This window comes from Amphiprion ocellaris, chromosome 18 (assembly GCF_022539595.1).
Source record: "Amphiprion ocellaris isolate individual 3 ecotype Okinawa chromosome 18, ASM2253959v1, whole genome shotgun sequence".
Taxonomy (NCBI): domain Eukaryota; kingdom Metazoa; phylum Chordata; class Actinopteri; family Pomacentridae; genus Amphiprion; species Amphiprion ocellaris.
In genome coordinates, this window is record NC_072783.1 from 19,097,355 (window position 1) to 19,110,102 (window position 12,748).

General features: G+C 40.6%; 1 protein-coding gene across 14 annotated transcripts in view; it reads left to right on the forward strand.

Annotated features, from left to right (window-relative positions):
- Positions 1-12,748, forward strand: part of cacna1g (calcium channel, voltage-dependent, T type, alpha 1G subunit) — a 321,585-nt gene that overhangs the window by 249,471 nt on the left and 59,366 nt on the right. For all 14 annotated transcript variants that reach the window (XM_055004159.1, XM_055004146.1, XM_055004148.1 and 11 more), the window contains 2 exons: positions 2,380-2,448; positions 6,404-6,588. In XM_055004159.1, coding sequence (XP_054860134.1) covers positions 2,380-2,448; positions 6,404-6,588 — 254 coding nt within the window. The remainder of the gene's footprint in view (positions 1-2,379; positions 2,449-6,403; positions 6,589-12,748) is intronic.

The following is a 12,748-nucleotide window of genomic DNA, read 5'->3' on the forward strand; positions in this document are numbered from 1 at the left end:
TATGATTTATTATCTGTAATTGAGCTAAGGGACACTACATCACTGTCTAAAGCTTTATATATTATTATATCAGCATCAGCTGTATACAGTACGATCAGTTTAAATTCTCTGCATCTGTGTCATCTGCTCATTAGAGGGATGACGCTGCACAGGACTACGATGAAAACTTTCCAAGAAATGTTTTCTGTTGCCCAGAAATACAGGAAGGGTTTGTAACTGACCAACTAAATGCTGTGTAAAGTAAGATTTCTATCTACAGCAATACATTGGTATAAATAACTGGCATCGTGCAACCGAGGAGGTTGAGTTCTTTAAAAGTCAAGAATGACACCAAACCTCTCAGGCATCCACAGCTGCCAGTGTGAATCACCTACTGGAAGTGTTTAGCGATGGGTATTGTTTTCACTGGCATGTAACTATGCAAAGTGCCTCTTGGTTTAAATCATAGCTGGCCTTTGAGATTATGTTCAGCGTTACTTCAAACCAGGCCGAGCTGAAAACAAAGTCTCCAGGCTGATGGCTTGTGGTTCCCAGAGTTGTGGTCAGGTCAACTAGATGCCCAGCATTGAACTGGGAATAACAACACCAGCACCACCAGAGAGGAGAAATGGGTTTTAGCCCTTTTAAGGGAACCGTGGTTTGTTGTTGTCTCCAACAACCTGTTTCTTTCGGCTTTCAGCCAAAAATGTACACGAGCTATAAAGGAAAGCATCCACTGTACACAAAAACAAAAATATTGACTGTTAGAGAAGCCACTTTGGCAAACTAATTCAATTAACATTGTTTATTCAAACTACTTTATGCATCTGTTTTTTTATTTTGTTTCCATTTTGTTTGTCCAAACTCTCATCTAGACTGTGACTAGTTGTTTTAATCATAAAATTCAATACTGTACTGCTCATTGTTCTTTTGTCATTTTGTAATACTTTGTCGCTAGAATGTACTTTTTGGCAGTAAAACAAAGGGGCATATTTGGAGTTGTCGTTATTTATAAGTCAGTATACACTTGAGATCAAATTGGCCTGAATGTGGCCCCTGAACTAAAATGAGTTTGACACCCCTGGTTTATAATGAATGAACCCTTGCTCACACACAGAGACAGGAATGGCTGCTCTCAAGACTGGAATTTATAACCCCTCTCAGCCCAGCATTCCCAGTGATGTCATGCCCGACATTCCCAGAGACTTCACCAAAATCGCTGCAGGACTGCCATCTCTGTTTATGCGTTTGTGATTTTTTGCTCCTCAGAGCATGTGTGATGGTAGTCGGAGGCCGTGGGAAAGTCAGCCACCTACACCCACACACACTCTCACACACACACACACACACACACACACACACACACACACACACACACACACACACACACACACACACACACACACACACACACACACACACACACACACACACACACACACACACACACAGACAGTCAGTGGCAGGACGGGGTCGTGTCTCCTCAGACAGAGGGGAAGTAGGGTAAATAAGCAGTCGGCGAAGGGATCTTATTCTTGTCAGGCTGCTTGTTTTCCCTCCTCAGTCCTTGTTTAGCTCAGTAAATAGGCTCCCATCTTCTCCTGCATGCATACACACCACTGAGCCACGCTGCGTCAGGCAACAGGGAAGCAGGGGAGTGCAGTAATGTGACTGTACAGATGGAGGTCTAACTGCCCGGATTTGGTGGTGTTGTATTGTGTGCACGCTCACACAACAAAGTGACGCTGCTTGTTTTCTGAAATCACTGTCTCTGAAGGAAAAATAAAGGATCTGATGCAGCATGCTTGTTTTATTGGAGAAACGCCAATTGCAACCTTCAGTTGTTTCTCAGCACAACGGAAGCATTTTACAATGTGTTCCAAAGGTGATATAATGCTGCTTTTTCTCAGCGTGGTTTTAGTTGATTTCTGCAGTTCTTTCAACAGAATTCTTTGTATTATTTTATTCTCTATCAAATTATTTATTATATTCTTTTAGCTTTTTATGTTGCCTAAATTTTGCCCACAGGGATCAATAAAGTGTTGTCTCTTATCTTAACTTTATTAGAGCACTTTTTTCTATTACCAGTATAAAGAAAAACATAATTTAAGCCAAAATACTGAATTTGATGCCTTGTTTAAATATTTCATGCAGTGCTAATAAAGAGTAAACCTTATAATTCCCTGCTAGCCATCATTAGAGAGTGCAGGAGGGTTGTTTGTACTAAGATGTTTTCAGATAGTATATGAGGAAAATAGCTTCCTCATACATTATTCAGCTGTACTCTAGATCAATTAAGAGGCAAACAACAAACTCAACAAAAACATGCTCATAACAAAAATGTGAATATTAAATCCTTAGTGCTACCTCAGCTAAACCGGATCTCTTTTTGTTCGGCAGGAGCGGATCTTCCTGACGTTGTCCAACTACATCTTCACGGCGATCTTCGTGGTTGAAATGACTGTAAAGGTGAGATGCTCTGAATTTCCACCGACACATATGAGCATTAGTTGTGAAGGACTTTCTGTGAGTCACATTTGAACTTTCCTCGAGGTTCAGTGCAAAGTTTGGGAAAGATGTTGGTCATTTTAACCATTATGCGATGGGATGCTTAATGTTATCATTTCCAATTCATACATCTTGTTGTGCTTTCCTGCATGACGTCATCCTTGAACCCCACTGAGCTCAGCACTTATGCCACAAAATATCTGGCAGGTTTGAAATGTAAGCAGCCATAAAAACACTGGTTGCCTCACCTCGAGACCTCTCATTTGTCCTGAGCTTAGAAACAAACAAGATGTGACACCTCAGCGTTCACTCGCAGTGCAACAAATTTTGCATAACATGGAGAAACCCGAACCAGACTCCAAAAACCGCTCAGCCGCAAAGCTTTAGAGAAAATAGTCTGTCTGATACCCGCATGTACTGTAAGCACAAAAGCACAAAAGAAAACAGAGTGGGAAAACGAATGAAAGAATGAGAGGCTGAAAGAGACAGCGAACACACACGTGCTCGCTCTGAACGCTGTTTCATAATGCTAAGAGGAGGATTGTCTCGCCAGTATTCAAATGGCCCGGCTTTGAATGGAGGTCCATGCAGGCGTGGGTAGGAGCGAGCGGAGGCAGAGGGGAGGAAAGTTCATAGGTGTCGCTCATTCAAAGCCTCTGTCTCTATTTTTGGCCCCAGTGGCTCACAAACATTGTGCCTGCACTCACACACAGATCCTGGTTCTATAATTTAATGCCCAAGTAATCTTTTTAAGAGCAGTGCAAACACTAAATCAAAACTTGAGGACGTTAAAGCTGTTTAGTTCAATATTTAATAAGTAACATAATGGGAGAGGTGGATTAATGTCTTTTATGTAGATACACAGGATGTCACAATAACTCAACATAAGAACACACCATTACAGGTTCAGAACAAGTAGGCCTACATTTACTCCAGCGCTCTACTTAACTCCTCTTTATTTACTTTGAATGTTTCTATTTTCTGCTACCTTATCCCTAATGTCACTATATTTTGAAGATAACTTCATACTTTTTACTCCGCTAGAGGTAAATTTTTTTGGACAGCTGTATTCACTGGAAACTTTCCAGATGAATAATACATCACATTGTTAAAGACCATAAAAGCACTTGCAGAGCGCAGTACTCCACCAAGGTTGCTCAGTCGTGTGATTTCTGACAAATAAGTCCTGATAAGTCCAAAGTGGTGGATTTGTAGTAGTATCACAGGCATGTGATCGTCAGCAGGCAGCCGATGCAGCGTTCACTTGTTGTCATAGTTACAGTGACGCTGTGCCGCTATCTCGCAATGATGCGGAAATTGTTAACAAATCCGTGGATCCAGATTATAAGCTGCATCACTGCCAAAATCTAATCACTTGGTCCTTGTGTCATTTCTGACCTTCCCTGAAAATTTCACCCCAATCCGTTATTCCATTTTTGAGTAATGTTGCACACAGACAAACGTATGCCGATCATTACATAACTTTCTTGGCGGAATAATTAAACTGAAAGGGTTTGTCAAAAAACGAACCTTTTAAGTATCTGACAAAAGCTCATTGTGCAGTTGGTTCACTTTATCACATCTCAGATGTCTGAGTTCTTCGCATTTTAATTAAAGAGTGCTTTTGTTGATGCTTTTCTTTAAATTACTAATTAAGTAACTAATAGAGTCTGAATTATCCTTATCCAAAGCAAAGATTAGAGAAAGGTCCAAGAAGGAAAACGTACATTTTTGAGGCAACCCTTATGGTTTTTCTTCTTTTAATCATACCACATTTCCAAAGGGGGAACTCCTAATTTAAAAATCATTTCACTTCACGACTTAACAAATAGTTAGATGTGTCTAAATCACAATTACAGCCAAAAAATGCTGCTTTCATACTTCTGAAAATACGTAACAATAATATATTACTCACAAGGCCTGTTTTACTACGTATGGGCTGCTTGGTTAAGTAAAGTGATGAATGTGGGAAATATTGAATGTGTACATTCACATTCTTGGATTTGTAATTTCATTGAAGGTCCTGAATTCAGAACCACTCAAAAGTTCAGACCTCCTGAGATCCAGTTTCATCATATAGTTTGAAGGTTTTGAAGAAACTTTCCAGACTGGCCAGCCTTAATATCTTGAAGGGATGGTGGATCAGCATCTCTCTTTACTTTACAGAGCTTTTTGGGGGCTAAACTATAAAATAGTTTATTAGGGGTATTTGCTTTAAGCCAACACTGCGACATCATCACAACCGATAGTTTTCGTAAGAAGGCAATTCCCCTGCTAAATAGCCATCAGGTGTTGATGAATTGAGGTATGCAAGCATGCAAAGACACGCCAAAATATATTTTTAATTGTTTTGTGTTCACTTCTTAATGTACTACTTAACTCCATTTGTGTTAGTTGATGGTTTTTATGTCTTCAGTATTGTTCTATAGTATAGAAAATACCAAATATGAAGGAAAACCCCCTTGACTGGTGCTATACTTGTACTATTGCAAGAATGGCAGTTTTTCTTTGTCAAGATCATGTAATATGAAACAATGAAATGAAAATGTGGAACTGTTAATTACTTGTTTTTGATCATAAGCTGATCAGCCTCTTTGATGATTCTGCTTATACACTATACATATACAGCTGATTCTGTTGTGAACTGATTAGCATCAATTAGTTTAAACAGTCTTTAAACTTTAAAATATCTCAGCCCATCCCTATTATTTTCTAAAATGCAAGCTGCTTTATGGGCAGAATAGATGATGAGCAGAACCTATAGAATTAGAAATGAGGTTTGGTTTGCTTGCAGTTTTTACGATCTTCGCTGCCAAATAAACAATCACTCTACAGAGTCAATAAGCCAGGCATATGGGACATCAAACACTGTCTAATAATGAATTCAAAAATGGCCTAATAACAAACACCCGCTTAGACCACAACAGATATTGAATAACTGATTCTTGTATCACTTTTTCCCCATTTACATTTAGAATGAGTAATGATTTTTAAATAATATCCAAACGTAATTGTTGCAGCAGCAGTCTACCCTTGATGTTATCAGCTCTGATCAACACATTGCTGACATAAAGTCTCTCTGCTGTCTACAAACTCAAAGCACTTTCTGTTGCCCCCCCAGCCTTGTGCTGCTGCTTTACAAAAATACACTTCAAGCCATTCACCTCCATTGTTCCCGGTTTCCTCAGCATGTTAACCGCCTCCAGCAGGAACAAACTCTTACCACTCGGCGCCTTTAAAGTTATTGGCCTTCACACCCTCAACCTCTCCCGCTTCAACAGCAGAGTCATCTCATGCAGAGCACGTCCAATTTCCCAGGACCCCAGGCACCGCCTCATCTCATTCTTCGCACTGCTTCCATCAGGTTGCAGATATAGATCTCAGGGTTTGCAGCTTCTTTCCAAGGCAGGGATTTTTGTGCTCACTTCTCTAGCGGCAATAAAGAAAACACCCCAGTAACTCTCAGTTCAGTTTAATTCAATTGTATTTATATAGCGCCAATTACAATTCAGACCGTCTAAGATGCTTCACAGAACCCATATGTCTGAACCCCTAGAGCAAGCCCTAAGGCGACACTGGCAAGAAAAAACTTGCTGTTAAGGGGAAGAAACCTTGAGCAGAACATGGCTCATATGGTGGGACCCTTGAAACTGATACGTAAGTTTACTGTTACGGTGTAAGGCTCAGACATTAAATATACTACATGTATAGCTGGTAGTAAGACGCAAACAGCGTGTAGATGAGCATGTCAAGTATAGTCAGGGCGATGCAGAGTAGATTGGTGGAAATGGGCAGCTGGAAGCAGTGGGTTGTAGGAAAGACAGTAGCAGCATCCCACAGTGGACCTCTTGTGTTAAAGGTGCCATGTGTCTAAATGCTGATTCATCTCTGGCTCTGTGTCCCCTTTTCTGTCCAGATTGTGGCTATGGGCTGGTGTTTTGGTGACAAGGCCTACCTGAGGAGCAGCTGGAACGTTCTGGATGGGATGTTGGTCACGATTTCCGTTATTGACATCCTGGTGTCTCTCATCTCCAACTCGGGAACCAAAATCCTGGGCATGCTGAGAGTGCTGAGGCTGCTGAGGACCCTGAGGCCGCTACGGTAAGTGGTTCTCCCGGGGATGCCCAAATTCTTAGATAAGCATTCAGGAGAGAGACAAACTCCGCTGAAGCTGTTGAATAGAATCACAAAGTAAAATCAGCAGTTGATGGGCACGAGTAAAAGTTCAGTAAAGCAAAAACCTTTGTATGCAGTGTACGTACTTGTGCCTGGAAAATAACATTCAAACATGTCACCCACCCTCATCTCCCTAATGCTTGGTTTGATCATTCCAGCAGCACAAATGAAGCGATGTGGATGGTTTGTTTTCACATGGGGGTGGAAATAAACTGAGCTTTCTCTCAGTCCTGACATGTGCCACCTCTTGGAGCTTTTGGGATTTGTGTGTATTTGCGTACGTGTGTTTGTGTGTAGGCATTCATTTTAGTGTGCTTTCATACATGAGTTGTTGTCAACGTGCATGCAATTGCAGTTATGTTTATTTGAGCGGAAATAAGGCGGAAATCACCAATTTGGAGACTGTTTTTGTGTTTTGTGTGTGTGTGAGAGAGAGAGATGAGGAATGTGCTTCTTTTTGTTAAATCACTCAAAGTCCTTACATGCGTGTGCAGTCCTTCCGTTTTAGCCTCACTGTGTGTTTGCATGTGTACATGCGGAGCTATTTGCATGCATGTGGCTTCATGCTTGACTTGGCTCACAGCCGCATGCTTGGTGTCTCATCTCATGAAGGGGAGCTCTCCAGGCTTTGCCCTCCTCTCTTGAATATTTATCACAGTTCTCAGGGAGAGCAGAAAAATCAAATATTCATTTTCATCCTGCCAAATTTACCCACTAAACACCACTGATCTCCTCTGCCATCCTTTTGCTTTTTTTAACTTTCACCTTTGACATGAAAGTGAAACATTTTGCCGAGACTGCTTTCGCTCTCACAGCCTTCAAAGTGTTACTTTCTTCTTTGAGTTCATATGAAATGTTTGTGTGTGTGTGTGAACTATGTGTATTTGCAGTAAGCCAGGGACTTTTTTCATCTTTTCTTCACTTTGCAACCCTCAAAAGTAAGTTGGGTTAACTTTACTGTAGGGCTTTCATCATGTTTCTAACTGTCAGTACTATTTGGTAAGCGCCATACTATAACTGATGGAAATGCCCGAATCTAAAAAAATAATCACGTTTTAACAAAGTAGAAATATAGTTTAAGTAGACATGAAACATCTGCCCTAAATCTGTTTGCATACTATTCATATTGCATCCACATCCACAGCAAAAGTTTGGTACCATTACTTCTTTTATCTGCGAGATGTATGTAATACAGTGCTTATTGCTTTTCAACACTGAATCATGGTCATTTTAATTTGGTTCTTTTGGCAAGAATTTGCAAAAAAAGAAAATAATAATAAAAAAAACATTTTTCATGTCAACACCAAAACCAATTTTTACAAAGCATTGTAAATTAATTAAAAATATAAAATGTAATTCACCTCTTGTAAAGTGATTCACCTAATTCAACACAGGTGCAACCAGTTGGTGCTAGAAGTGACACAATTATTTATATGGAGATCATCTGAGAGCAGTGAATGTGTCTCAAGTGACTGTAGTATAAAGACAACTGTATCTGGAAGGTCCAGTCACTGGTGAATCAACAGTCCTGGCTATAACTGCACCATGAAGACAAAAGAATACTTCAAGCAACTCTGTGAAAAATTTATTAAAAAACACAAGTCAGGGGATGCATACACGATTCTAAGTCATTGAATATCCTTTGGAGTTTAGTTTAATCCATCATTAAAAATTAGACAGGGTATGTCACATGTGTCAGTCTACCTAGAGTAGGTCATTCTCAAAAACTGAAAGACTGTGCAAGAAAGAGACCAGTGAGGGAGGCCACCAAGACACCTATGACTCCTCTGAAGGAGTTACAAGCTTCAGCAGTTGAGACGGGAGGACTGTGGATATAACAACCGCTGCCTGTTCTTTGGTAATTAAAGCTTTACGGGAGAGTGGTAAAGAGAAAGCCGCTATTAAAAAAAGACCTCACATGAGACACTCTGACATCTACTGAAAGAAGGATCTATGGTCTGATAAGACCAAAATTAAGCTTTTTGGTCATCAAACTAGAAACTATGTTTGGCTGACACCAAATACTGCACATCAATATGAACACACCATCCCCACTGTAAAGCATGGTGATGGCAGCATCATGATGTGGGGGTGCTTCTTGGTGGCAGGCCCTGGAAGGCTTGTAAAGGAAGAGGTTAAAATGAATGCAGCAAAATACTGAGAACTTTTGGAGGAAAACCTGATGCAGTCTGCAGGAGCACTGCCCCTTGGGAGACGTACCTGCCCTCACTATCAGCAGCAACCAGCCCATCACGTCATTAGGAGGTGTTTCCATTTGTTCTGAATGTGAAACAGTTTCCATTTGACTTTTTGTCCCAGAAGACTTGTTGCTTCGCCTACATTTGTTGGCCATTCCAGAGAAATCTCAATCCCTACAAGGCTACCTATGACAGCTGTGGTACTGGTACTGTCAGTATACATACAGCAGTTTCAAGGCAGTAAGTTCAGTCATACTTATTTCGCTTATTATATGTCTCCCACCAGATGAAAAACACTGTATACAAGGTAAAAAGGTTGATTTTTATTGGGAGAGATTGGTAAAAAATAGCATGCTGATGATTTAGAAGTAAAGTGTTAGTGTGACATTAAAGAATGAACTTGCTGTCAAACAAGAGGCTTCTTAATTATGTAGTGGTGCAACTGTTACAAACTGAATATTCGAGTTACCTGATTCTAACTGCTCCTGAATCCTTTAAGTCTTTCTGCTATATTCCCCGCCTTATTTAATCCCCAGAGGGCAGCAAGGCTGATATTAATGTCAAGTAGGCAAGGTTTTAAAGTCAGATTAGAAAACATGAAGCAATTACAGGAGGAAATTGGACAAATTTTGAGTATAGGGGAAATATTCTTGGGAGCAAAGGACAACCACGTCTCTAGGGAATGGTGTCTTTAGTTTGAGAAAGATGCAGAATGGCAGAGAGAGAAATAGGATTAGGAAGTCTGCATGAAGACAGGCATAGAGTGAGAGTGGGAGAAACAGGAGAGGACGGAGAAAGAAAGGAAAAGAAAGAGGAAGAGAAAGAGCTGAGCTGGGGAACTCAGCTCACTTCTCCGCTGAGGCTGCAGATGACTTACAGAATAAGCGATACTGTAAAATCATTTTTAAGGTAGTTATTAACTTTTAATCCAAAAGGATGAGTGCAGCATTAAAGGCTCTAACATATTAAGGCTGCTCTGGGTATGCATGGTGTGATTATAGTGTACTGCAGGTACTTAAAACCCTGTCTGAGATACTGTAATTTGGTCTGATCAACACAGAGTGGAATTAGTATTTGTTGAGTTACTGCTTGGTGGAAAACAACATTGTTGAGCTTGCAAAAATACACAAAAATCTAACTGTTGAAAATGTTGAGTTTCTTCCACAAGATGAATGGTGGTGAATTTCAGCTTGATCAGCAAGAAATTGAATTGAGTATGTCAGATATCTGCTGGCACTAAAACAAAAATGCAAAAATAGTCATAGCTGAATCTTTTGTTTAAAAAATAAATAAATAAATAATTTTTAGAGTTTGAACTAATGTTTGTCAGATGTTGGTAACTATAGCCAGTCAAGTGGTAACAAATGTAGCTAAGTTGGCACAGATTCTCTTCAAATTTGACTGGATCTTGTCCATAAACTAACTAAAATTTAATGTAAATGGCACATGTAACTGCCACACATTCAAGAAACAAGAAAAGCACCTTGAGAGCGCAGTACTCTACCAAGGCTGCTCAATCATTGTATCATTTCCGACGGGTGAAATCTTGTAAAATTTTGTGGCAGAAATCATGGCACTATAGAATGTGGCCGTTTAATATAGATGTACCTACAAGCAAAATGACCTTGCGGTGAGCACAGGCATGTGTTATGCATGTGTACGTTATGTACAGATACTGAATAATAATTGATGGGACTCGGAAACACCCCCACAGTTTAATCAATTGTTCCTTGTATCATTTCCGATGGATAAGTCCCGATAAGTCCACAGCAGGCGATTTGTAGTAGGATGCTTCGAAATCTTTACCAAATCTGTGGGTCCAGACTATAAGCCGCATCACTGCCAAAATCTAAACAGCTGGTGCTTGTGTTATTTCTGACCTTCCCTGAAAATTTCATCCAAATCTGTTTGTCCGTTTTTGAGTAGTGTTGCTAACAGACAGACACACAGACGGGCAAACATACGCTGATCATCACATAACTCTGTCGTTCCTTGGTGGAGTAATAATGACTGCAACCTATAGAATTAGTGCATAGAGTGAAGCTGTTGCAAATTGGAGAAACCATAAATGTTTCTGAAGGAAAAGCAGCAGCAGTCATTCCTCCTATTTAGACTGGTTTCATCAAGTGTAAGGATATTGGCTTCACAAGATTCATCCATGATTTTATGGATCAGCATCTGGAGGGCAATGGCATAGCTGCAGGCTTTGAGTTTCGCCTGTCCACCCATTCCATTTTCATGATTTTTTCTTCAAATTTGACACGAATGTTTACATGGACACAAAGATGAACTGAACACTTTACTGGCTGTTATTCTACAGCAAAACTCAGGAACAGAAGGAGAAATTGTGACCATATTTCACACTTAAGTAGAGCCGAATCATACCTTTAAGCTTTGTATGTGTAAACATCACTTTCAGTTTAAACCTACAATAACTGAATAATTTCTGAGAAGATATTACACATTTTCAAATTAATTAAAAATGATTTGGGCTGCACAGTCAGCACAACATAGCTATAAACTCAAAATCTCCCATATTCTAAAATGTTGGGATCTAAACTACCACAAGGCAGACTCAGCTTTGTCATCCATTAAGCATCAGCATTAGTTTCAGTATCAGCTTGTTGTCACCCTGGTTTGATTGTGGCAGAATCATGCTCGCTGGGTGTTTGAATTAAATATGAGCTTGTCTGTGTTTTCCCCTCTGGCTGCACAGTGCACACGGGGTTCACACAGCAGCACCGGAGCTGCTGACGCTGACATGGGAAGAATAATCAACAATCATTTGTGCGCTCATAGCCTGAAATCCATGGCAGCTTGTCACTTACAGGCAACCGAGTTTTGAACAACAGTAGGTGATGTCTACCGCAATTTCTGTAATGTGAGGCGTAGAAAAGCTTGCGATTCACTGTTTGTGTGGATTCATGTTCCTTGCTGTGTGTGGTGGTGTGAGTCTTATTGCAACAAGCAGGTGTACAGGATTCGGCTGCTGTTTGTTTCTAATTAAAGATATTAATGACGGCATTACATTAGTCAAGAAGGGAGGGTCCATAGGGGTGCACGTGCCTGTGTGTGTGTGTCTGTGACAGAATGATGCATCAGCTTTGTTTAACGGGGCACACACACACACACACACACACACACACACACACACACACACACACACACACACACACACACACACACACACCGGCGCAGTCATTCATCAAGCCCACTACCTAAGCCAGGGGCTGGCCTCTGGGAAGACCCACAAGTTAACACCCTGTATCACCAAATGGCACTTTTATGTCATCCAACATCCCCTACCCCTCATCGACGATTCAGCTGCAACCTAGAAACTCCGCCCTGATCCTTCCTCACCTCGCTGTGTCCATTAATTACACCCACCACACTGCTGGCAGAGTGATCTAAACAGCTTTGTGGTTGTAAGGTCAGAGCTGGTCAACAGGTTCATTTATTGATAAATCCTCACTGTGGCCGACCTCTGTCGGATCAGCCTTTGAGCTCATCCATCACTTGATGATGATGTAATTATCTCGAGGCTTCCATTGGGTAGTTTATGTGCTTGCTCAGTAATGTGCATGTGAATTTTTTTTTACCCTTGGAGTTACTGGAGCTGGCAGTAGCTTAATTAACTAGGAACATAATTATTCCACCAAGGAATGGTGACGTGTGTTATGTGATGGTTAACGTTTGTCTGTCTGTTTGTTAGCAACATTACTGAAAAACGGACTAACAGATTTGGATGAAATTTTCAGGGAAGGTCAGAAATGACACAAGGACCAAGTGATTAGAATTTGATAGTGATGCGGCTTATAGTCTGGATCCTCGGACTTGTTAAAGGTTTCTGTATCATTGCAAGATAGCGGCACAGCGATAAAAAGAAG